The 25880-nt window shown below is 68.0% G+C and overlaps 1 protein-coding gene across 2 annotated transcripts in view; it reads left to right on the forward strand.

Annotated features, from left to right (window-relative positions):
* Positions 1-25880, forward strand: part of SHISAL1 (shisa like 1) — a 60226-nt gene that overhangs the window by 16587 nt on the left and 17759 nt on the right. For both annotated transcript variants that reach the window (XM_062201923.1, XM_062201922.1), the window contains exons 2-4: positions 10342-10440; positions 12476-12689; positions 18926-19243. In XM_062201923.1, the coding sequence (XP_062057907.1) occupies positions 10374-10440; positions 12476-12689; positions 18926-19243 (599 nt within the window). In that variant the 5' untranslated portion in view covers positions 10342-10373. The remainder of the gene's footprint in view (positions 1-10341; positions 10441-12475; positions 12690-18925; positions 19244-25880) is intronic.

Consider the following 25880-nt stretch of genomic DNA (forward strand, 5'->3'; position numbering starts at 1 on the left):
CGCGCTCTGATCCTGGGCCGTCGTCCCCGGGGTTCGCGCTCTGATCCTGGGCCATCGTCCCCGGGGTTCCGCTCTGATCCTGGGCCGTCGTCCCCGGGGTTCCGCTCTGATCCTGGGCCATCGTCCCTGGGGTTCGCGCTCTGATCCTGGGCCATCGTCCCCAGGGTTCCGCTCTGATCCTGGGCCATCGTCCCCGGGGTTCGCGCTCTGATCCTGGGCCGTCGTCCCCGGGGTTCGCGCTCTGATCCTGGGCCATCGTCCCCGGGGTTCCACTCTGATCCTGGGCCATTGTCCCCGGGGTTCCGCTCTGATCCTGGGCCGTCCCCGGGGTTCACGCTCTGATCCTGGGCCGTCCCCGGGGTTCCGCTCTGATCCTGGGCCGTCCCCGGGGTTCCGCTCTGATCCTGGGCCGTCGTCCCCGGGGTTCACGCTCTGATCCTGGGCCGTCCCCGGGGTTCCGCTCTGATCCTGGGCCATCGTCCCCGGGGTTCCCGCTCTGATCCTGGGCCGTCGTCCCTGGGGTTCCCGCTCTGATCCTGGGCCGTCGTCCCTGGGGTTCGCGCTCTGATCCTGGGCCATCGTCCCCGGGGTTCCGCTCTGATCCTGGGCTGTCGTCCCCGGGGTTCGCGCTCTGATCCTGGGCCGTCGTCCCCGGGGTTCGCGCTCTGATCCTGGGCCGTCGTCCCCGGGGTTCGCGCTCTGATCCTGGCCCGTCCCCAGGGTTCCGCTCTGATCCTGGGCCATCGTCACCGGGGTTCGCGCTCTGATCCTGGGCCGTCGTCCCCGGGGTTCGCGCTCTGATCCTGGGCCGTCGTCCCCGGGGTTCGCGCTCTGATCCTGGGCCATCGTCCCCGGGGTTCCGCTCTGATCCTGGGCCGTCGTCCCCGGGGTTCGCGCTCTGATCCTGGGCCGTCGTCCCCGGGGTTCACGCTCTGATCCTGGGCCGTCGTCCCCGGGGTTCGCGCTCTGATCCTGGTCCCCTGATCATCGTCCCCGGGGTTCGCGCTCTGATCCTGGGCCGTCCCCAGGGTTTGCCCCGCTGGGCCCTCACTGAGCGCTGTTCTGCACACGTGAGCTGAGGACCCACTGTGTGCCAGAGGGCAGAGGTCCAGGTGCTGCTCTGTTGGAGGAGAGGAAGGGGCCTTGCAGCAGGCGTAGCCGTTCCTGAGTCTTGGTGCCCGAGACCGGTGGCGCTCGGAGCAGTGGCTTCATGGCTGCCCCCGCTCAGAGAGGCCAAGGGTCTTGCCCGGGACCACGCGGCCGAACAGCCGGTTCTCTGCGGCTGTGCTGGCTCGGGCTGCCCCCTTTGCCCGTCACGCGCCGTGCGGAAGTAGGCCATGCATTAATTCCACGGGGAGCCCTTGCCCCATGCCGCGTCTCGGTCCGTCTGGAGAGCGCCCTTCTGCGGTCTGCTGCCGGACCCCTGCTGCCCTCCCCGGCTCCTCGGGCTCCCTGTGCCTGTGTCCTCACCGCAGTGTCCCCTCAGCCTGAGGACTCACCGCACCCCACCACGTCCCCGATCCCGGGATCACGGACAGATGGGGCACCCAGGCCGGCGTGCGCTCCGTGCCATGTCCATCAAAAGGGACAAACGAGGAGGTTTCTCTGCGGCAGGCTCGGGGCGGGCAGGAGTCCAGGGATGGGCGGGAGCAGGGGGCGCCGCTTCCTTCAAGGCCCGGCTTTCGGTGCCACCCGCGAGCCGCAATGGAGATGCCAGGCAGCCCGAGGGCCTCAGTGTGGGCGGGGCCATGGGCAGGGTGGTGCAGCCGGGGCCACTGGGTCTCAGATGGGCTGGGACGAGTGGCCCTCGTTGGCAGACAGGACCCGCGTTGGGGTGGGGATGGGCTCGAGGGGACATGGGGGTGGCGACCAGCAGGTCAGCCTGGCTTGGAGTGAGGTCAGCTCTGAGGTCCCCGTTCCCTTCCTGACGGGGCCAGAGGGGCTGGCGCGGTGCCCTCACCAACTCACATCTAAATGGCAGGGGTGGCGTGGGCCGTGTTGGCTGTGCCCGCAGCAGCTGAGGTGGGGCCTGGAGCCCAGCGACCTGGAGCTGAACCGCAGGATGCTGCTTCCTCCATGTGCAGGCTCAGTTTGCCCACCTGTGAAATGGGACTCTGGGCGGGGAGGGAGGGGCGCTGTCGTCTGTCGTCTTAGCCCGCGAGGCGTGGCCCCAGCAGCTGAGTGGAGCTCTGGCCAGCACACAGGCCAGCCGTGGGGACCGTGATCCAGGCTGGAGGGGCTGGCTCTGCTCCCCGAGTCCCCGAGCTCTGCAGGCGGGTGAGGGGTGTCCTGTGGAAGCTTCCGGGTCCACGCTGCAGGCAGACACACGTCCACCCCTGTAGAGGCCTGGGGCTGGCCGCGGGCCCTGTCACCGCAGAGCGAGGGACCTCCATGCAGGCTGTGCACAGCCGGGCTCCTGGGCACCTACTGTGTGTTCTTAGGCAAGTTGACGGTCACCTCTGGGCCTCAGCAGAGCACAGGGAGACAGACCCAGGGCCCAGACCAGGCCCTGCCGGTCCCCGAGCTGGCGTGGGCCACGCCTCCCCCCCTGCACAAGGGCCTGGCGCATAGTAGGTGCTCAGACTGTGTGCCCCCCCTTCACCTTCCCTGCCGAGTCCTGCCCTCTGCTGCTCCATCCCTGTCTCACGCCAAAGGAGCCGCCGCGCTCACTGGGCTATGGGTGGTGTTTGAGTTGTGGGATGGGCCCGCAGAGCCCCCGGCCCAGCCCCCACCGCACGCCCAGCCCTGCCCCCTGCTCCGGCTCTGCCTCCCCTCCCCTCCCCTCGCCTCCCCTCCCCGAGTCCGGTGCGCTGGCCTCCTGCCTAAGCTCCGTCCCACCCCGGGGCCTTTGCCCCTGCCCTGCCTCCTTCCCTCTCGTTCAGCTCCCCGGATCCAGGGCAGGTTGGGGCGTCCCTGTGCCCCCAGGACGTGCAGTCAGGGCTTCACGGGGCAGCCTGGGTCCGAAGCCGGCTGTGGCGTCTGCAGGCCCCGCTCGGCCTCACGTGTGGTTTGGGTGAAGGAATGGACCCACAGGTGCCCCCGGAGCCCCTCCACAGTGGAAGCGTCACCCCCTTTCCCAGTGGGGCTCAGGATGTTGGCTCCTCCTCCCCAGCACAGAAGGGGCCCCAGGAGCCAGGCCCCCAACACTGAGGGGCCGGGGAGAGGCCGAGGGAGCAAGAGAGCAACCGGGGCCGGCCAGAGGCCCCTCGTGCCTGCCTCCCCCTTCCTGCCTGACGCTCGGGACGGCTCCTTCCTCGGGATATTTTTGTTCCTCCAGGGATGGGGGGTGGGGATGTGGGGACTTCCAGGGCTGTTTTATCTCCGAGGTGTGGCCAAGGCATTCGGGAGGGAGGATGGACAGAGGCAGGGGCCGGCAGTCACAGGGGCAGGGGCCGGGGGTCACAGGGGTCACAGGGCCGGGGGCCGGGGGTCACAGGGGCCAGTTTTTGCCCCCATGGAGCCCAGAGGAGCCCATCTCTGACCAGGGAGGAACAGGCTGGGCGAGGAGAGTGTGGCCCCCAGGCTGTGTGTCCACAGCCTCCAGCTCTGTGTCCTCTGCCAAAGCCTGGGCCTCAGCTTCCTGGCCTGTGAAATGGGCTGCTGATGGCACCTGCCGCAGGCGTGGGAGAACGTAGCTTTGGCTGAGGGCCAGGCTTCCCCAGGGGCCCGATGGTTAGATTCTGGAACAGAGCCAGTTGGCTGGGGCGAGGGGAGGGAGAGAGTCACCTGTGTGGCCCCACCCCCTGCGGTCTGCGCAGCATTCTTCTCCCTCCCCAGTTAGGCCACCGGCTGGGGACAGAGGGGCGCAGGGTCACATCCTGGTCTCGAGCCCCAGCCCCGCAGAGCCCCAGGCCGGAGCAGCCCAGCCCCCACCTGAGGCTGACGGCCCAGGGTCACCCTGGTGGTGGCAGCAAAACCGAGAGCTGTCTCAGCCAAAGGAGTGATCCTGCCGTGCCGTGCCGTGCTGTGCCCGGGCCTCCACCTTCTCCCATCTGCATAGCTGCTCCTGTGAGTGTTGAGGAGCCCCTGTGCTGCCAGCAGTGAGCGTTTATTCGGCACCTACTGTATGCAAAGCAAGGTTGGGGGGTGGGTGCGCACCGCACAAGGAGCTTGTATCAGGCAGGAAAACCTTTGCTAACTAAAGCGTGGGCAGGAGAACTGGAGGCGCCCTGGTGTGGCGTGGTATTCAAACACACGCTCGTTTGCTAGGGCACACGGGCCTCTCCGGCACCTAAACCATCAGTTCTGGGAACAGCAACGTGGGCAGACAGGTGCGAGCGGGGCGTGGGGCGTCCATTCTGTCCCTGATACCCAGAGCAGGTGGGGGCGGAAGCCAGTGAAGTAACTCGCCCTAGAGCCTGCCAAAGTCCCAGCACGGCCAGGGAGACCCCAAGGCCTGGGTCCTCCCTTCCGGATCCCCCGTTTGGAGCCGGGTTCCTGCAGCCCTGCAGCTGAGCCCCCACGATGAGGGCGAGCGTGGAGACGATGGTGCCGCTTCCCGCGTGTTTCTCAGCGTCTGTGCAGAGTGCTTGGCCCCACGGTGTGCACAGCCCCGGGCTCTCCGTTTGCAGTGGCCGTGCCAGGGTGCCAGGTGCCAGGCCGTCCCTTGTGCCCCGGCCACAGGTGGAAGGGTCACCTCTGACCTGCGTCCACCCTTCTCAGTGCGTGTGCTCCGGCTACCTCGGCCCCCGCCAGCACAGCATGGGAACATGTCCTAATTCGCTGCCGCCGGCACAAAGGGGTCACAGGACGAGCTTTGATGCCCGTGCAGGCGTCGGGCCTCGGAAGCGCTGGTTCTGGGCTTGGCGTTTCGGGGCGGCATTTCATAGCCTCTCGGTGGGAGTCGCTCTGAAAACTTCACAAGGCCGGATTAGGGCGGCCCTGCAGACGTGAGGAGCCCTGGAAACTGCCCCAGACCGCACCGCGTGCGTGCACCTGCCTGCTGGGCACCGACCTGCATGTGCACACGGGTGCTGCCCGGGTTGCAGGTGTGTGCGTGTGTGTGCACACGTGTCGGTGTGTGCTGGGTGCAGTTGCACGCACACGCTTCTCCCTGGAGGCAGGAACACGCCCATCAGTCCATGTGGAAGGCCCAGGAGCAAGCCCAGGGTTGAGCCCTCTCTCCAGGCCCCCGTTCTGCACGTGCACGGTGGGGACTTGGGGCTCGGCGTGGGGTGTGCTGAGGTGAGGGAGTGGCCGGGAGGTTGACCTGATGACTGTGCCCCTGGCCACCATCTCCTGGCTGCGGGGCCCGGCCAGCTCCTTTGCACCTGAGCTCAACCCCCCCACGGAGGCGGGCCCCCGCTCTGCTTGGCCCACAGTGGAGGCTCTGGGGTTTTGGGGGACGGGTGTCGAGAGGAGGAGCTGCCGCCTGCACCCTGAGCAGCGGGGAGGGAGGGTGTGGTCTGTTCTGGGGGCTGAGTTGGACTCACGGTGAGGGCAGGACCAGCCTGGGCGAGGCCGGGCTGCTGAGCGCCCCCTCCAGCCGCTCTCTGCTGCGGCCGGGCCACGGCTGGGCTGCACGCAGGGGACAGGCAGGTAACCAGTTCGTGTCCTCCGTCCCCAGTGCCAGCGAGTCAGGGCCAGGTGGGGCCCTTGGCCGCAGCCAGCTTCCCTTCCCCCAGGGCGGCCACAAGCATGGCACCACAGGCTCCGCCCCGCACTGGTCATGTGGCAGATCCCCTCTGGCCCTGCCCTGACAGGTGTCTAGGCAGCCAATGACAGCCCTGGGGGGGCGGCAGCCAGAGTTTCAGAGCCCGCCTGGGAGTGGGCACATGGCGGGGGGCAGGGGCAGATACCCCGGCCGAGCTCCTCAGGGTGTGCAGGGGCCCGGAGCAGGTGCTGGGGGCAAAGGGGCTGAGGGCCTGAGCCCCCAGCGAGGCGGTGGGAGGTCAGAAAGCCGCAGCGGGGCACCTCGGCCCCAGGTTGGTAGGCAAGGCTGGGGCGGCCAGGGGCACTGGCGTGGGCATTGGGAGACCCACTCCGCGTCTCCCCCGTCAGTGGGCGCGGCCGCCGGGGAGCCACGTCCCAGCTCTGTCCCCGATGTAAGCAAGGCAGGCTGCAGCCCCGGTGACTCATCCCAGGTCACACGGCTGAGCTGACAGGAGATGGAGCCCGGATGTGGCCCCAGCTCCAGGCCTGGCCGCCCTTGACGCTGTCCAGGAAGAGGTGACCACGCGGAGCAAGACACAGCGGGCCGAGGGGGCCTGCAGGACGCACAACCCCCGCCCCCGTCGCCGCCCCACGCTGCTGGAGTCTCCCGACCACGAGGCTGCGAGTGTCCCGGCCCGGCCTGCCCGCTGTCCCCTCCCCCGGCCCTCCCAGGCCGGTGGTGTCGCTCCCCGGGGGGTCCGAGCCGTCTCCCCGGCTCTGTTTCTCTTCACTTGCCCGCCTTCCTCTCCGTCCCCGGCCTTGCCAAATTTGGTGTTTAAAAATAACCCTCCAACCTGGAGCGGCAGTCCCTGGCTGACCCGAGGGAGGGCCACGGAGACGGGGCTGGCTCGCGATCCCAGCCCGGCCGGCCGCAGGGGGACCTCCCACTCCTGCCGGGAGCTGCCGTTTGTTCGGGGTGGGGTGCCCCCGTCTGAGACGTGGACCCCGGCGCAGCGAGGCTCGTGTGTCCCCCGCCAGAGCGCTCTGGGGGTCTCAGGAGGCCCCGTGTCGGTGGTGGCCGGAGGTGGAGTGAGCTTTGGAGCCCACGGTGCCTGCTGAGCGTCCCTGTGACCCTGGGCGAGTCACTTCGCCTGAGCCCCGGCTTCCCTTTCCAAGGTGGTGGTGGCCCTGGCTGGGCTGCCGTGGGACACCCAAGGTGAGCCTGGGACCAACCCCGCCAGCCCCAGGCAGGGCCGGCGCCCAGACTCAGGGCTAGGCAGGGCTGGGGGGTAGGGGGCTGCTCCTGCCATCCCTGCTCCTGTTGCATCCTGGGGGTGGCACCTGGTGTCCCTGCGGAGGGGCCCCGGGTGTTGGCTCTGGCCCTATGACCCGTGCAATCGCGACCCCGAGGCTTGGCAGCTGCACGGACTGGAACGAGGGTCGTGGTATCTGGCGGTCACCAAAGCCCTAGGGACGCCCGGAGCAGCTCCGAGCAGTGAGAAGAGGGGCTGGCTCCTGTCCCCGCCACCTGCAAGTGGGGAGGGTCCGCGTGTCAGCCCCTTGAGACCTGGTGGGCTCTTTGGAGCCGCCCCAGGAGCCTGGAGCTGACGGCAGCCCAGAGCCCCCGACCGAGAGGGCTCTGTCTTGGGCCAGCCCCTGGGGGCTGAAGCTGGGCCATGAGGCCTGAGAGACCCCCGAGGCTTGCCCAGGACACACTTGGCCGCAGGTGGTGGGGGTGCACCTGCAGGCCCAGGCCTTGGCTGTGAGTAAAGGCAGCCCACCCAGCAGCATGGAGGGCAGGGCCTGGGGCCGAGTCCCCGAGGTGGACCCTTGCCCAGCATCCCCTAAGGGGAGGGACCCACCGTCCCTAGGCCCCAACCCAGGACGGCGCCCAGAATGGGCGTCAGCAGGTGGGCCTTGAGAGGGTGAGTGAGCGAAAAATGAGTTAGTGCCTTACTGAATGACAAGCCAAAGTAGGAGCGCCCTCGGGGCCAGCGCTGTGGGTTAAGCTACCTGTGATGCCGGCATCCCGTGTGGGTACCGGTTCGAATCCCGGCTGCTCCACTTCTGATCCAGCTCCCTGCTAAGGCAGTGTGAGATGGCCACAGTGATTAGGGCCCTGCACCCACGTGGGAGACCCGTATGAGACTCCTGGCTTCGGCCTGGCCTAGCTGGGCTGGCTATGGCCATTGTGGCCATCTGGGGAGTGAACCAGTGGATGGAAGACCTCTCTCTTTCTCTCTGCCTTTCAAATAAATCTTTTTTAAAGTAGAAGAACAAATGTCATCCAGCTGATGGAATCAGGTAGGCTTCCTGGAGAAGGCGGCACTGGGGTGGCATCGATGGTGATGCAGGTTTGGACCCAAGGAAGTGGAGGAGAGCACCCCAGTGAGCTGCAGCCCCTGGCATCTGCCCATCCACTTGTGGGGAGTGGGAGCGACAGGGGGAGGGCCAGGCTGGTGGGAGAGGCGGACGTCTCTAAGTCACTCAACAAACCATCAGCTCTCAGAGTTGTGCCCCACAGCAGAAGTGTGGCCGCGGGGACCCCACAGGGGCCAGCAGGGCCGGGAGTCCGGAGATGGATCCCAGCATCCCTCTGGCCGTGGGATAGGGCTGCGGCAGAGCGGGGAGGCGGGGACCCCGCCCGTACCCTCTCCTCGGTGCGGAGTCTGGGGCTGGTGCTTCGCCCCGGAACAAAATCCCGCTCTGAGCCCACAAATGCTTTAATCTCAGCGCGGCCTCTGGGAGGGCCCCGAGGGAGGCCGGGAGGCGGCCCGGCGCAGAGCGATTAAGCCGCTTACAGCCCTCCGGGGAGGCAGGGCCGGTGGGCGCGGTGGCCCGGTGACAGCTGCCGATGTCGCCGCAGCAGCCCTGATGCTCGGTGCCTCTCACGGTCGCCGCAGCCCCGGTCTTCGCTCCAGCAAAGCAGATTCCACAGGGAAAAAAAAAACATTTTCCTCCAGCACCACGGGGCCCGCCTCACTGCCGGTGCCGCGGGGCCGTGAGCTCTCCCCGCCCCTCTGGGCCCTGCCTCTGCCTGCCGGGCGCCCTTGACCCTGGCCGCCACCAAGCAGCACTCAGCTTCCTGGGGCCCGCATGGTGTCCCCTGAGCCCTCCCCGGCCGGGCCACAAGCTCTCAGGGCCCAGTGCAGGTGCCCGGGGCAGTCTGGGTGCTCAGCGGGTTCCTTTCTTCAGGGTGTGCGCTGTGTTTCCTGTCTCCCTCTCAGATCCGGGGCAGCAGGTGGCCAGGGTGTCCATCTCTCGGGCTGTCCCCTGGAGCTCAGGGCCTGAGCACAGACACTGGAACCCGGGAGTCCACTCTGCAGGCGCGGACTCTGGGCAGCTCTGCCCAGCCAGGAGGGCCCTTGGGGTCTGCACCCAGCGAGCCCCTCCCCCTAGCAGCAGACCTGGCCAGCAGGTGCACAGCGTCCCTCACGCCTCCGCGTGGCCCCAGCCCAGGGCAGGGCCATGTCCATTTACAAGGACCACACGGTGCAGCTCCACCGTCCAGGTGGCTCCCATGGCACAGAGCGTGGAAGTCCCCGGGGAAGGGTGTGGGCAGGGCTGGTGTGGGAGGGCCGGGGGTGCAGGCCTCACCCCAGCTTCTGGGATTTGCTGGCTCACTGCCTTCTCTCTGTGGCTTGTGGCTGTGTCTACTTTTGTATGGACACCGGTCAGTCACATGGGACAAGGGAGCCGCCCCACGGCGCCCCCCCCCCCCCATCTTCACTGTCCCTAAGCCAAGTCACTTTCCAAGGGGCTGGGAGGGAGGCTCCCGCTCCTGTGTCAGGATGCGCGGTCCAGGCGCGCAGCAGGTGCCCGAGGCGGAGGCCCCGAGCCAGCTGATCACTCCATCACCCACCCATCTTCACCCCAGCCCCAGAGACGCACCAGTGAGCTGGAGGATGGTGGGGCATTGCCAAACTCCTCTCTGTGAGGGGCTGGCATGAGCCCCCTCCTCCACTGGCCGCCTCCCCTCCCACCCCAGGGTCTTTGCACCTGCTACCCCCCCATCTGTGCCTGTCTTCCTGCAGGCACGCAGCTGGCACCTGCCTCTCCCAGAGGTCGCCCCCACCCCTGCCTCCATCCGTGTCTGGAAATGGCGTCCTGCTATGGGCCCTGTGAGCGTGACCATGTGGCTCCCTGGTTGTGGTGCGGTCCCAGCCTCTGTCCTTTGTGGCTGGCTTGGCTTGTCCCCAGGGGCCGGGGAACCCTTTGTTGTGAAGTCTGAACAGTGCCCCGGGTGTGGACGGCCGTGTCTGGCTTCTTTGTCCACAGTGGGCTCTCAGGTCGCTCGGGGAACAGCTGTGCTGAGAAGATGGGGTGCTGCTGTGAGCCCGGGGCCCTGCCAGGGCCGTGTGCGTCCTCCTCACTGGGCAGCCCTGGTTCGTGCCCGGTGAGCTCACCGCCGCGTGCCCGTGCCCAGCAGGTGCCCTGCTCCGTGCCTGCTCACGACACAGCGCGGGACGCTCCTCCCCCAGGCCGGAGCCCGGCGGGGAGCCCAGCAGGCCGGGCGTCCTCCCGCATCTGTGACGCTGCCCTGGCGCCCGCCCGCGGGTGACGTCCACCCCTGAGCCGTCGCCGCCTTTGACTGAGTCTCCTCTTGCTGTGAAAAGGAGGTGGTGGTGGACCGGGGGGGGGGGAGGGCCCCTCGTTCTGGAGAGGAAGGTGCCGGGTGGTGGTATCTCTCGCCCTGGGAAGCCGGTGTGGGGCGTGCAGCCCACGCCCGGCCTCCCCGTCTCTCTGCAGGCGGCTCCGGGCGGACCGATGCCAGCCAAACGATGACCAGTTGTGGCCAGCAGTCCCTCAACGTGCTCACCGTCATCTTCTCGCTGCTGGTCTCTGCAGGTAAAGCCTCCGCAGCTGCCCAGCGGGGAGGGCCGGCCTGGGGCGGGGGCCCGGGGACAGCGCCAGCCCCTCGGGGTCCTGGGGGCCGGCAGGTGCCCTCCTCTGGGATTCCCCTCGTGACAAGCTGATGTCCACTGCGTGCTCCACCCTGCTCTCGCCACGAGGAGCCCAGCTGGCTGCCGGGAGCCCGGGGGAGGCCCTGCTCACTGCCCTCCTTCAGCCTTCCAGGTGGGAGTTAGGCCCTGTCACTGTCGGCCCATCTAACAGATGAGAAAACCGAGGCTCGGGGACGGAACAGCACAGCTAGTGGAGGAGGGCGCCGGCTGTCCCCTGGTCCCAGCTGGGGTCCTCTCCTGGCTACAGAGACGGGCATAAACCAAGCCCTTCCGTCCTCGGGGGTGGGGTGCATTCACAGGAGACGGCCCCTGCCCCGCCCCTCCCCAGACAGCAAGGGCCGCCCAGCGTGCCAGCCTGGGCCTGGGCACCAAGGCCCTGCTCCCTCCCCCGTCTCCCCGTGTCATTCCGTCTCTGTCACTCTCGGTCCCTCCTCACGGTGACAGAGCCATTAACTGGGCCTGGCAGTTTTCGGGCCCAGAAGATTCCTCCCCTCCCTCTGAGGGTCTGGGGTGTGGCCCTGGGGAGGGAGAAAGCAGCACCTCACTTGCCGCAGTGCAGCCGGCCAGCAGCCATCACTTAAATGTGGGTGCCCTGGAGCCCGGCCTGGGGATGAGAGGGCCCTCTCCACGGGGGGCAGGCCTGCCTGGTCACCCGGAGCCCCGGCCCCCCACTCATCCACGGGCCCTTCCTGCTGTAAGCAGGACCCGTGCTCCACTAGTCCCAAGATGCCCCTTGGAGCTCCGGCCCCTGGGCAGCCGTCAGGGAGGGGAGGGGCCGGGGAGCCTGGGCCACAGGGCCTCGCGTTTGCCATCACCTCCGGCTCAGTGCTCAAGCCAGGGGCACCCCCTGGAGGGCCTCAGGCAGGCGGCGGATCCTGCCCCAGACGAGGGGCAGCTTTGTGAGGACCCCAGAAAGCAGTGGGTTTGAAACCACACTGCAAACGGCAGCTCCGAGCCTGCGTTTCTCCCCTGTACCGTGGGAATCAGACGGGGTGAGCCCCTGCACCCCGACGCCAGGCGTGAGACGGGGGCCTGCCCGGCTCCCCTGACTGCCCCCGCAGTCGCTGGCCCACCCCCTGCTGGGGCAGGCGCTGTCCACTCCCCCCTGCCCTGAGCCAGCCTTGACCCCCTCCGGCGTGCCGCCCACCCGCTGGCGCAGCCGGCCCAGCTGGGGCTCCCCTCGCGGCGGCTGGGGCAGGCGGGGAGCTGTGTGGGCTGCCGTGTAATGACCTCTGGCAGCCGCAGCTTTCAAGTCCTGGACAAGCTGCTGCAGGGGAGCTGGGGCCTGCGGAAGGTGTTCGGCCAGCTAAGCCCCTTTCAGCGCTACAAATTAGCTACAGCAGCCGGGCAGGAGGGCGCTAAGGAACCCTCGACAGGCAGCCCCAGGATTTTTCCATTGTGAGAGCTCTCCTGCTTTGTATCACCATCTTCCACTCCGCGCCTGGGGGGCGGGGGGGCTGGGCAGGGAGGATCCGAGGCCAGGTGGGCTCTGTGCCCTGGGGGGCGGGGGCGGGACCTTGTCTTTCTCCTCCACCAGCCCCGGTGGGAGCAGCAGTGAAGAGGGCCCCCGGGTTTGAACCTAGGTGGGCCTGGGTTCGAATGCTGCTCTGCCACCACTTATCAGCTCCGGGGTCCCCATCTGTAGAGTGGGATCCCCAAGCCTGCCTGCCGGGGAGGCACATAGCCGGTGTTCAGTTAACACGGGCTCCCTAGTTGCGTGCCCGCTGCAGGCCGGGCTGCCCCAGGAGGCTCAGGCGAGGCTGAGCCACAGCTCCGCCGCCCCCGTCCTCAGGGGTGCAGAAGGGGTACCCTGGGTTGTCCTGAGGAGGTGAGCAGGGCCGGGAGAGGCTGTCGGGCCCTGCCCCTGGGCACCGAGGGCCGACAGGGGCCCCCAGCAGCCTGGCCGCTCTGTGTTCCAGTGCTGTCGGCACATTTCCGGGTCTGCGAGCCGTACACGGATCACAAAGGCCGCTACCACTTTGGCTTCCACTGCCCGCGGCTCTCGGACAACAAGAGCTTCGTCCTGTGTTGTCACCATAACAACACGGTCTTCAAGTACTGCTGCAACGAGACGGAGTTCCAGGCGGTGATGCAGGCCAACCTCACGGCCGGCTCCGAGGGCTTCACGCACAAGTGAGTACCCGCCGCCAGGACCCCGGCCCCAAGCCCCACCCCCCGGGGAAGCCCCTGGGGTGAGCGGGGTCCTGGAGGGAGGCTGGGGAGCAGCGCTTCTGGCTCATTCTGCCCCCTGAGCTTTAGTGTTCCCATCTGAGACATGGGCACCCACTGCTCGCCTGTCAGGGCTGCTGGGGAGGACGGAGAGGGCTGTGTCTGTGCAAGGCGCTGGGGCACGGGAGCCGCTGGGCCCAGCTCCTCCCCTCACCCACGGCTCACCCGATACAGACCAGGGAGGCTGTCGGCGCTGTGGGCGCCAGGTGGAGGTCAGGGCCCATCTGGAGAAAGCGGCGTGGGCGGGCGGACGTGGTATGCGTGCCCTCAGCAGGGGTGAGGCTGGCCGGCGTGGCACGCGTGTGGCGGGCCTGGCGTCTGTGCTCACGTCTCTCCTGTGTCTGTTGAGTTTTCGGTCTGCACATGGGCTGACAGGAACTCTACATGCAGAGGGAGCGCGATGAGGCGCCAAGGTCCGCCCGAGGTCTTCGGGACACTTTGCCTGGCGGCTGTGGAGCGGCCTGTAACCAGTTCTTATTCTTTTGTTCCTTCTGGGTGGGTTTTTTTTTTTTTTAAAGATTTATTTATTTTAGAGGCAGAGTTACACAGAGAGAGAGAGAAAAAAAAGAGAGAGAGAGAGGTCTTCCATCCGCTGGTTCACTCCCCAGATGGCCGCAACGGCCGGAGCTGCACCCATCCGAAGCCAGGAGCCAGGAGCTTCTTCCGGATCTCCCACATGGGTGCAGGGGCCCAAGGACTCGGGCCACCTTCTACTGCTTTCCCAGGCCACGGCAGAGAGCTGGATGGGAAGTGGAGCAGCTGGGACTTGAACCAGCACCCATATGGGATGCTGGCACTTCAGGCCAGGGCATTAACCTGCTGCGCCACAGTGCTGGCCCCTCCCTTAGCATTTTTGCTACAATTGTATTGGATTCATTGAGCAGCCCCGGGCTGGACTTCCATGGTATGGCTGTGTATGTGTGTATGTGTATGGCTGTCTTCCACGTTTTTTATTGGGCTACTGTGGACGGGCATCTTTTTTTTTGACAGGCAGAGTGGACAGAGAGAGAGAGAGAGAGAGAGAGAGAAAGGTCTTCCTTTGCCGTTGGTTCACCCCCCAATGGCCGCTGTGGCCGGTGCACCGCGCTGATCCGAAGGCAGGAGCCAGGTGCTTCTCCTGGTCTCCCATGGGGTGCAGGGCCCAAGCACTTGGGCCATCCTCCACTGCACTCCCGGGCCACAGCAGAGAGCTGGCCTGGAAGAGGGGCAACCGGGACAGAATCCAGTGCCCCGACCGGGACTAGAACCCAGTGTGCCAGCGCCGCAGGTGGAGGATTAGCCTAGTGAGCCGCGGCACCAGCCGGGGCATCTTTCGATTGTGCGGAGCTGTGCCGTTTATTTCGTTACTTCTTTCCACGTTCCTCTTCTGCACCAGGTCTTGCGCTGCATCGTCTGTCTGGGTGACAAAAGCTAAGGATCTCTAGACTTGAATTTTGTGGTCAGCCTGCAACCTCCTAATTTTTTGAACGTTTTTAGTTATTTAATTTTGATTTGAAAGACAGAGAGGGAGAGAGACAGAGAGGAAGTGGTCCCCCGCCTGAGCCCAGAGCCCAGGTCTCCACGCCGGTGGCAGGGACTGGCCCACTTGAGCCTCCCGGGGGCACCTTCGCAGGAAGCGGAGGTCGGGCTCGAACCCTGGCTCTCCGACATGGGGTGCCCGGGCACCGCCTGCTCTATGGTACTTTTCCAGTGCCTATCTGAGGTTTGCAATTAGGCTGTTTGCAAGCGCCAGGAGTCTTGTGTCCTGCGTCCCAGTTTCTGTACCTTTTACTGCCCAGTGCCTTTGGCCGGCCGCCCGCCCCCTCCCCGCCCCCCTGCATGCGGCTGGCTCCTGGGGTGTGTTTCCATGGTGAGAAGTCTGCCCCAGCGGGGTGTTTGCTGACTGGCACGTGGCGGGCATGGCCTGCCAGGGGGCGTGGCCTCACCCGGGAGGAAGCTGCTGTTCCCTGGGGTCAGGCAGGGGGTGCAGACTCCCCAGCCGTCAGCTGCCTCTCCCCTCCTTCCTCGTGCACACCGGGCTCCCCTGAATCTCGCCATCTGCTCGGGCCTCGGAATCCCCCTGCGTGTGCCATTCTTCCCCGGAGCCCCGCCCAGCACGCTGGGCCGGAACCAGGCCTGGACTCTGGCCCCAGCCTCTCGGGAGACCCAGGAGGGACTCCCCGAGGGGAGGTGGTGCTGGGCCTGGGGTCGGCCTGCAGGTGCCGGTGAGAGCCAGGCAGAGGCTGGGGTGCGGCTCGGCGGCCAGGGGCCTCCCCCGGAAGCCGGGGTTTCTGATCTGTGGGTGGGCACAGGACTTCACGCGGCTGCCCGCAATCAGCCCGGGAGTGGAGAGGCGAGAAACCCGGGGAGGGGTGTGGTGAGCCCTGGACAGAGGCGTCCGTGCGGGGCTTTGCTCAGGGCCCTGGGTGTGAGCGCCGGCGCTGGAGTGCCGTGGGGAGAGGCTCAGGGGCCGACCCCCTCAGCAGGTTCTCCTGGGAGGGGACAGGAAGGGACTTCGCATCCCTAGAACCCGTGCTCCTCCACCGCCCGGACAGCCCGGCTCCTGCCGTGTGACCTGGGGCAAGGCGCTTTGGCTCTGCGCCTCCTGGGTCCCTCCCCCGGCCTCCGGGTGTAGCCATCCCAGTTTCAGAGGGGAAACCGAGGCTTGGCTTTCCAAGGCCACAGAGGGAGTCCCGCAGAGCTGGGATCTGGGTGCTCCCAGCCCTGGCTTCTGGGGCCCACGCCTGGGTCCCTGGGTCGTCCGTCTTGCTCCTGGGAGGGGCTCCATTCTGCATCCTACAAAGCTCGGCTGAGGGGCGTCAGCTGGCCGGGGAGCCTCCGGGGCTTTGTCGGGGGCGGGGACTCCAGCAGCTGCCCTGGCCCAGCTGCACCTGCTGCTGGCCTGCGTGCGCTCACAGAGTCGTCAGTCGGGGAAGGTTGAGCTGATCACTTAGGAGGCAGAAACCCTGGGTCGGGAGGCGCTCGGGATCGCACTGGGGCATCAGAGCTCCACCGCAGCTTTGCCAACTCCACATGTCGCCCCCAACAACACCCTGACAACATACACCCGATGACACACACCCCAACGTACACCCCGACGACACACAGCTTGACAGTACTCTGACGACACACACCTCGGCGCCACACACCCCGACACCTACCCTGATGCCCCAACAACGCCCACCCTACAACACACACCCTGACAACACACACCCTGACACACACCTCAATGACGCACACCCCAACAACACACCCCAACACCCACCCTGACGCCCCAACAACGCCCACCCTACAACACACACCCTGACACACCCACCCCAAAACACACACCCCGACATACACCCTGATGCCCCAGCAATGCCCACCCTACAACACACACACCCCGACACACACCCTGACACGCACCTCAATGACGCACACCCCAACACATCCCGACACCCACCCTGACGCCCCAACAACGCCCACCCTACAACACACACCCTGACACACCCACCCATAGCACACACTCTGATGACAGCACACAGCTGCAGAGGCCACGGCACCCGAGGGGACCAAATTCCACGTCACGTGTCTTGAATCACGACCTAAAAGTTAAGGAAAGTGCTCTGACCCTACGCGCCCGGCCAGCCCGGGCCAGCTGCCTCGGAGTGGGCGAGCTGCCGGGGGGTGGGGGGGGCTGTCCCTGGCCCAGGCCCCCACCCTGCCGCCTCCGGGGGGGCTCCCGGAGAGGCTCAGCGCCCTGTGTCCTGTGGGCATGAGGCCGAGCTGCCCGGGTGGTGGCCCCAGTCGTGTCCTGAGCCCCATGAGTGGCGGCAGAGGCCGGCAGGGCCGGCAGCACCGCACTCACACGGTGCCAGCGGCCGTGGACACGCAGGGCGCTCTGAGGATGGACGACGTCCCTGTGCCCGCGTGGGCAGGGTGCACAGGCCCAGGGCCCCTCTCTGCACACCTGTGATGTAACCTGGTCATTCCCCTGACAGGGAGCTCAGCCTGAGGTCCGGTGGACCCGGGTCCGAATCCCAGCATGGCTGCCTGCCTCCCGGGCCCCTGTGAGAGGGGACACGAGCTCCTGCGCGGGCCCGAGCGCTGGCGCGGTGTCGCTGGCAGTGTCGCTGTGACCCTGAGCAGTGCACACAGAGCGTAGCTGTCGGTGACATCTGTCATCTGTCGCCTGCTCGCGTCTCCCACTCACCATGCACTGTCAGTAAGTGCTGGCTTGAGTGGCCCCATGAAGAGGGCTGGCCGCTCTGAGACACCTCAGCCCCGCACACTGGCTCGGCCGCCAGCCTCTGCCCTGTAGGAGTCAGGTGCTCAGAGGCCCGGGCAGAGCAGGCATCCTGACTGTCCATCACGCACACCTTAGCCTGCTTAAGACTGCTGCAGGCTTCATGGAGGTGGTGGCCGGGAGGCGGGGCCGCAGCCAGGAAAGACCCCCTGGCCATGGCGCTCGGGGGCTTCTCGTTGCTCAAACAGGCACGGAGCCCAAGCACCGCCTCTGTGGGTGCTCAAGGTACGAGGACGACTCCCTGTGCAGGGTCCCCAGCCCCCAGACAAAGGACAAGCAGGAGCGAGACCCTGTGAGAGGGGGCCGCAGGCAGCGCACACGGGAGCCTCCCTGTGCCCAGCCCAGCCTGGGGGTGGGGGTGGGGGCATCTAGCAGGAGCCGCCCCAACCCCCTGCAGAGGCTGCAGCTGGAGCCGGGGATGAACCAGGCCTTGGACGTCCAGAGCCGGAAGCTGGGGCGAGGCGAGGCCCCGCGGTCCCCACAGATGGTCAGGGGCTCGTCCGGGCTACACACCGGAGCTGTGCAGAGGCAGCTGGCCCCTGCCTGGCTTCAGACGGGGTCTTCAGGGTCCTGTGTGTCTCCAAGGGGCTGTGCCAGGGCCAGAGCAAGGTGGGAGCTGGGTCAGTGGCACAGAGCGGAAGGAGATGCGTTCAAGCCGTCTGTGACGGGCACACAGTGCGGGGAGGGGGCTCAGACCCCAGCCTCATGGAACAGACGTAGCCTTGGGCAACAGACCTGGCTGGGGCAGGCATCAGGAACGCTTCCTGGAGGAAGTGGTCCCTAAGGCACAGCTTGTGCAAAGGCCCCGGGGTGGCTGGGAGCAGGAGCAGAGGACGCTCCCTAGTGGAGAGCTGGTTGTGGCGTGGACCCTCCAAGGGCTTTTGTGGGGACACGTGGGGCGAGTGGATAAGAAATGAGGTGGGGGTTCCGAGACCCCCGGCCTTAGGGCGGGGGAATGAGGAGGGCGTGAGTGGCAGGTGGCTGCCGGGTGGGGGGCGAGCTGGGGACGGAGGGAGAGAAGTGGAGGGGAGGTGGGGCTGGGGGCAGGGGTGCCTGGGCTGGGCTGACCTGGGATGCCAGGCCTCCCGCATTTATCTGAGTCCAGTAAGATGTGGAGGGGGCTGGGGGCGGGGGCAGCCTGGAGGGTGGGTGTGGGGGGTGCCCACAGGGGACACCTGGGGCAGGCAGAGGGACGGGAGGTCTGGGGGTGGGGGGCGGGAGGTCTGGGGGTGAGGGGCGGGAGGTCTGGGGATGGGGGTGGGAGGTCTGGGGGTGGGGGGCGGGAGGTCTGGGGGTGAGGGGCGGGAGGTCTGGGGGTGGGGGGCGGGAGGTCTGGGGGTGGGGGCGGGAGGGCTGGGGGTGGGGGGCGGGAGGTCTGGGGGTATGGGGGGCGGGAGATCGGGGGGGGGTGGGAGATCGGGGGGGCCGGGAGGTCTGGGGGTGAGGGACGGGAGGTCTGGGGGTGAGGGGCGGGAGGTCTGGGGGTGGGGGGGAGGTCTTGGGGTGGGGGGCGGGAGGTCTGGGGGTATGGGGGGGCGGGAGATCGGGGGGGTGGGAAGTCTGGGGGTGAGGGGCGGGAGGTCTGGGGTGGGGGGCGGGAGGGCTGGGGGTGGGGGGGGAGGTCTGGGGGTGAGGGGCGGGAGGTCTGGAGGTGAGGGGCGGGAGGTCTGGGGGGGGCGGGGGGCGGGAGGTCTGGGGTGAGGGGCGGGAGGTCTGGGGTGAGGGGCGGGAGGTCTGGGGGTGAGGGGCGGGAGGTCTGGGGGTGAGGGGCGGGAGGTCTGGGGATGGGGGCGGGAGGTCTGGGGTGGGGGTGGGATGCCCCCTCGCCAGGCCCCCGCCGGCCCTGCCTCCCGCCCAGCGGCTCTGTCTTCGGCAGCAACTACACGGCCCTGCTGGGAGTGTGGATCTACGGCTTCTTCGTGCTCACGCTGCTGCTGCTGGACCTGCTCTACTACTCGGCCATGAACTACGACATCTGCAGGGTGTACCTGGCGCGCTGGGGCATCCACGGACGATGGGTGAAGCAGGACCCCCGGCGCTGGGGGACCCCTGCTCGGGGCCCCCGGCCGGGGCCGCCCGCCCCCCAGCCGCAGCCGCCTCCGGGCGCCCTGCCGCGAGCCCCCCGGGCCGTGCACACGCCGCGGGGAGACCCCCACAGCCCACCGCCGATGACCTCCCAGAGCTCGTCTGCCTGGTGAGTGGTTGCCATGGAGACCCGGCCACCCCGGGGGTTGTCTGGGAGATCCCCCGTGGGGTTATTGCCGCTGCGGGTGGCTCGCCTGTGGCCTGGTGACTTGTGATGTCACCGTGTTTGCCGGGAAGCGTTTGCAGCTGCCCGGGCTAGCGCACGACATGTGCCCTGGGCAGAGAGGTCAGCATGAGGGGTGCGAACAGAGCCCGAGCCGTGCTGAACGGGACGTGGGGTTTTGAGCTTCCGAGCTGCCAAGGCACAAGGGGAAACGGGAAGGCTCTGAGGCCGGTCAGAGGAAGCCAGTTAGCGAGTCTGGGGCTGGAGTTGGCAAACAAACCGATTGCCTGTTTCCTGCCATGTCCCTCCCCTGAGGGGAGCCAGGCAGGCTGTGCGGGGATGGCTCCGGGGCCTGGAGGGAGACGGGCACAGATGGTGAGACTCAGGGGCGGCAGAGTCCAGGCGTGTGCAGACCTGGCATCGCCCGCTGTGACGCCGTCTCTGCCCGGGACCCGTGTGATGGGGCTGCCGTGTGCCTGCCACAGGAAGCCTGGCGGTGCAGCCTCCAGAGGTGGACGGGGAGACGCGGGGTCTGCACGCTGTGGAGCGGGACCCCGTCGGGAGGCAGCACCGGGGAAGGAGCCGGAGCCCCATGCAGGGGTGGTGTGTGGGGCTGAGCTGCAGCCGTGGGCATGTGGGGCTCAGGGGGCCCGGGCCCGGGAAACCGTGACCTTGATCGCCGGCTGCAAGATCCATCCCGGAGCCTGCCTGCAGGCCGAACGCGGATGTTCGGACCCAGCGACCATGGGGCTCCAGGTCAGGAGCTCGGCAGCCCCCCGCCCCCCCCCCCCCGGGCTGCAGCTCAGCACTGCCGTCTCCCCTTCCCCTGGCTTCCGGCGTCTTCCTCCTCCCTCTTAGCCCAGGGTGCGCGCGCCCCTCCCCCGAGCACAGAGCAGGTGCACGCCGAGCCTTTGTGGCTGCCTCCCCAGCAGCGCGTGTACGTGCCAGCTGATGGCCATTTAAATACCCAGCAGGTAGCGACCTTTTCAATAATGAATGACTTAAATCGTTACTAAGATGCACTTAGACGGACTCGTGCCTATCGATCGGACCGTGCCCCATCCATCACGTGGGAGACAGAGTCGCCGCCCTGCCTGGCTCTATTTGACAAATGCCGACTTGAGTGGCCCTGGGGCAGGGATTTCCTGCTGGGCTCCTGGGGACAGAGGGAGGGGGTGCATGGAGAGGGGAGTGGGGAGGGGTGGCCCCCTGAGGCACAGAGGAGCTACGGGCAGGGAAGCTTCTGTGGTCTGACACCCGGGTCCTTGTCACGCTGGTGAGCTCCGAGAGCGCCACCTGCAGGCAGTGCCATGCGAGAGCTCTGGAGGATGGACTTAGGCAGCCCCCGCCCCACCCCGCACCTGCCCTGCAGTTGGAATAGCTCACACCCCCTGCACACTTGAAAAGGGTCGCGGAGTCTCCCTTGCCGTGAGCGCCTCGTCTGTCTCTTCCGTGGTGCTTGTCACCAGCAAGCACCGGCGTGCACCTGCCACTGCACCCTCGGGGTACAGGGCTCCAGGACTCAGCTGTGGAGGTGTGGAGGGGGAAGGAGCTCCTTTGGCTCGCCAGGCGTCCCCGAGCTGCGCGTGCAGAGGGACGCTTCTGACGGAGGAGCGCGGGGCTCAGGGCGCCGGGCCCAAAGCCCCAGCTCTGGCGTTTGCGCGGCACAGCACAGGGCCGCCCAGGTTGCCCACCGGACGCGCTGCCCCGCTGCTGACCTCAGCTCTCTGCTCTGGGGCCGGCCCTTTGCTGTGGGAGATCGCAGCTTCTCCTGCCCCCGGAGGCTTCTCCTTCACCCGCCTTCTTCTCATGCAGGGAGCAGGGGGCGCCAGGAGGGGGAAGAGGGTGGCAGCCACACACACCCCACCTTGGCCCCCGGCTGGGCCGCGTCAGGTTCACTGATTCCGGCAGGTACTGAGAGCCCGGGAGGTACTGAGAGCTGGGGAGCACCCCAGGGGAGACTGAGGCAGGAGGCCACGGACGCAGGGGGACTGGGGCTCCCGGTGCCCCACGCTGGGTTCTCCCTGGAACCCTGGCGGGGGGGCTCAGCATGGCTGCACCCACCTTGGAGGGGAGCAGATGCTGGGGCTCAGAGCCCTGGAAAGGACCGGCTGATGCTGGGCTGGCTCAGGGCCCTTGGTTGGCTGCCCCTGTCCCCCACACAGCCTCCCTGGGGTGGGGGGAGGGGCCGTGGCAGAACCGGAGGCCCAGTGGCACGTGCCCAGCGGTCCTGTGGACATGTGTCCCATCTGTCTCTGTCGCTGGGAGTCTGACTGCCCTGCCAGCAGCCGGGACCTGGCGCCCCGGTGCCCAGCCACACAGATGGGGTGCAGGGCGCCTGCCGGGGCTCTCTGCGGCTGAGTGGCAGCGCCCGCAGGGGTCCCGCATGCCGCTGCCTCGGCTTTGGAGCGTCCCCTCCATTTGGTAGGAGATGAACTCAGATCGGGAATTTCACACCCGGATTCTCCGCACCCCGTCTCCCGTGGAGCCCCCCCTGCCCTGCGCAGCTGCTGCCGGCGGGGAGCCCGGGGCTGGGTGGGCCCTGCGGTGTTGTGTGCCCTTATAACGAGCTGCCCGGGGTCTCCTGTGCACACTGGCGGGCTGGGGTCTCCTTGCGGGGGTGGGGAGCACGCTCAGCTCGCAGTGGGCAGCTCTTCCCTGTCACGCCTGCCCGGCCTCTCCCACCCGGTACCCGCTGCCTGCCTGCCTTTTCCCCAGTGCTTTCTGCCTGCCGATGGGGGTCACTTACCTGTGCCCGGCGCACAGTAGGTGCTCAGTGGGCCCCGCTGTGTTGGTGCAGAGGGGCGTGTGTCAGGGCCAGGGCCAGGCACACAGCAGGTGCTCAGCACTCAGTAGGTGCTCAGCGGGGTGTGTGTCCGTGTCGCCGCCTGTCGCGTGGGCCTCCTCTCGCTGACCTCTCGGCCTCCTGCTGGTGCTGCCCCAGGCTGACCACCCAGGCCCACAGAGGCTCAGCCCCGAGCAGGGCTGCCGCAGTGGGGCTCAGTGGGGCTGCGACTGTCATTGTCCCTGCAAGTCAGGGGTATAAGCGGGGCCCACTGAGCACCTACTGTGTACAGACATGGCCAGACACAGCTCCTGGTGGGATCTCCGGCTCCGCCCTCCCCCCCCCCCCCGCCTGACCCCAGCCTGCGCTGTCTGCGACATGGGACTGTGGCTGTGAGGGGTACGAGGGGCCTCCTCCCCCCACCTCCTCGTCCCTGCGCCCAACTTCCCCTCCCCAGAGAGGGCCTCCCCACCCTGCACCCCTGCTGGGCTCTCGCTGAACTCCAGGCACTGGGGACCCGGGGGGCCCTGAGCCCGTGGGCACCGCCAGCGTTTCTGTGGCCCCGTAGCTCCCGGCTGGGACTCAGCTGCTCGGGGCTCGGCGTCACCCAGTACGTCCGGGAGCCTGAGCCAGGGTCCCCCAGGCCCACGTCCGACCTTGAGCCAGCTGTCACTGGGCTCTTGCCGACTTCCGAGCCTCGTCCTTCCCACCCCTGCCCCACTTCTGCTCTGGCTGGATCCCTCCCTGCCCTGCCTCTTCCCAGAATGCCCTTCTTCTGTAACACCCCGATGAGCTCCTATTTATCCTTCAAAACCTGCCCGGGGCCCATGGCTCCGCCAGCCTGGGTGGGGCAGTGGCTGGCAGGGCTGAGCTGGCCTGGGCAGGGGTCGTCCGTGCGCCTCAAATGTTGTGGGTGTTCAGACCCCTGGGGTCTTGCTGGGTTGGCCAATTCTAATGCGGAGGTGTGGGGTGGGCCTGGGACTACATTTGTAGGACGAGCCTGACGGTGCTGATGCTGCCGTCTGGGGGTTGTAAGGACAGAGAGGCCACTAGAGATGGGGCACGGGTGGCGAGGGAGCCGTTACCCTGGCCCCTGTGAGTGACAGCAGTCCCGGGGGCTTGGCTCCAGGGACCCGTCAGTGCATCGGCCCCTGCTCCCCCCACCCCCTGCAGAGCCCCGGCTCCACCCTCCCTCCCGTCTCTCCTCCCTCCTGCTCCCAGGGCGCGCCTGGCCCCAGAACCTTCTTCCACGGGAGCTCCAACACCCACTTGCTCCCGGCTCTGCAGCCTCGGGGCTGAGTCCTTGGGGCGTGGCTCCCCCGGGGAGGATGCCAGCCAACAGCGAAAAATTCCAGAAAATTAGAAGACCAAAAAGGGAGAGGAGCAGGCCTCTGCTTCCCTTGGCGTTGCCTCAAATTCCAGGGCAGCTCCGCGGACGGTCAGCGGCCCGGCGGGGTAGGGTTGCACGCCCTGGGGCTGGCCGCTGGACCCAGCTCCAGCCGGCCCCCCGGCTCTCATCTCTCCCCCTGGCTCCGCGGACGCTCAGCGGCCCAGCGGGGTAGGGTTGCACGCCCTGGGGCTGGCCGCTGGGCCCAGCTCCAGCCGGCCTCCCGGCTCCCATCTCTCCCCCTGGCTCCGCGGACGCTCAGCGGCCCGGCGGGGTAGGGTTGCACGCCCTGGGGCTGGCCGCTGGACACAGCTCCAGCCGGCCCCCCAGCTCCCGTCTCTCCCCCCGGGCCCTCCTGGCCGCTGGGCCCAGCACTGGCCGGCCCCCTGGCTCCTGTCTCTCCCCCCGGGCCCTCCTGGCCACTGGGCCCAGCTCCGGCCGGCCCCCCGGCTCCCATCTCTCCCCCTGGCTCCGCAGACGCTCAGCGGCCCGGCAGGGTAGGGTTGCACGCCCTGGGGCTGGCCACTGGACACAGCTCCAGCCAGCCCCCCGGCTCCCGTCTCTCCCCCCGGCCCCTCCTGGCCGCTGGACCCAGCTCCAGCCGGCCCCCCCGGCTCCCATCTCTCCCCCTGGCTCCGCGGACGGTCAGCAGCCCGGCGGGGTAGGGTTGCACGCCCTGGGGCTGGCCGCTGGACACAGCTCTGGCCAGCCCCCCGGCTCCCGTCCCTCCTCCATTGATTCTGCTTGCATCTCGCCAGTGCAGCTCCCCTTCCTGTCCGCTCACTGGTGCTGCTGCCCTCCTAAGGCAGTGCAGCGTTCCCAGGGGACAGTGACAAGCGGCTCAGGGCCAGGGCTGGGCCTGCTGTGTGCCCCTGGTGGCCTGCTGGCCCCTCTGAGCCCCAGTGCCTCGGCGGGTGATGGTAACGAGAAGTAAGGGGTGCACACCGTAGGGCGGCAGGGACACTCGGTTCTCCTTCTTTCCCTGCCCACGCCCAGGGCCCAGCCCTGAAGCCCCTATGGTGGGGGGCCCGGCCTCGGCTCCCAGGATTAAAGTCTCTGCTGCCCTTCAGCACGTAAGGAGAAACATAGAGCCGGGGTCCGGGTGCTCCCAGCGGAGGCCTGGGTGAGGGGTCTCTGCAGGTGCGCGCCAGGGGCTGCGCTCCACTACATGGTCTGCCTGGCCCCTCCTCCTCGGGGTCAGCGATGCCCCCGGGGGGCTCTGGGGCTTCTCTCTGCTCTTGCCCTGCCCCAGGGGCCACCAAAAACTCAGCCCAGGCCTCGAGCCTCGAGCCTCGAAGGTGACAGGCCAGGCTGGCGACAGAAGCCAGGGTCCCCCCTCCACAGCAGGTGGCAGGGGCTGCGCGGGCCAGCGGAGGGAAAGGCCCTCCCGGCTCTGGACAGGTCCTGCCACCCCTGGCCCCCGCCCCCACAGGCTCCGGGGTGCTGGGGCGGGGCCAGCGCCCTAGTCCCAGCCACGGTGAAAAATACTTTTCGTTATTCTCATTCCCGCCCGACGTCCTGTGCCTCCACAGGGGTAGTCCCAGCTCCTAACTGTCCACCGCACCAAGTCCACGTCCCTGGAGGACACTGGCCCGGGAACCAAACAGCCCCTCCCTCCCGGCCTCTTCTCCCGATCGATCATGCGTCACACTGTGCTGCGGTTGCGTCTTCCCACACGCAAAATCGCGGCTCAGGTGTCCCGTGGAGCTGCCCGCACACAGCATCAGCCTCCCTCGGACTCCCACGTGACGTTTCCCAGCTCTGCCTGGGACCTGCCCCCGGCAGCCCTGCCCAAGGCCAGGTGCAGCCCGGGGCCAGGGGCAGCCCGGGGCAAGGGCCACACTCGGGGGCCGGGGCACACTCGGGTCAGGTGCACACTTGGGGGCCGGGGCACACTCAGGGGCCGGGGCACACTCGGGGGCCGGGGCACACTCGGGGCAGGTGCACACTTGGGGGCCGGGGCCACACTCAGGGGCCAGGGCCACACTCGGGGGTCAGGGCCACAATCAGGGGTCAGGTGCACACTCAGGTCAGGAGCACACTCGGGCCGGGCACACTCAGGGGCCGGGGCACACTCAGGGGCCGGGGCACACTCGGGCCGGGCACACTCGGGGGCCGGGGCACACTCGGGTCAGGTGCACACTTGGGGGCCGGGGCACACTCGGGGGCCGGGGCCACAATCGGTCAGGGCCACAATCGGGTCAGGTGCACACTCAGGTCAGGAGCACACTCAGGGGCCGGGGCACACTCAGGGGCCAGGGCCACACTCGGGGGCCAGGTGCACACTCGGGCCGGGCACACTCGGGGGCCGGGGCACACTCAGGGGCCAGGGCCACACCTGGGGGTCAGGGCCACAATCAGGGGTCAGGTGCACACTCAGGGACCGGGGCACACTCGGGCCGGGCACACTC

Source organism: Lepus europaeus, chromosome 10, assembly GCF_033115175.1.
Source record: "Lepus europaeus isolate LE1 chromosome 10, mLepTim1.pri, whole genome shotgun sequence".
Classification (NCBI taxonomy): domain Eukaryota; kingdom Metazoa; phylum Chordata; class Mammalia; order Lagomorpha; family Leporidae; genus Lepus; species Lepus europaeus.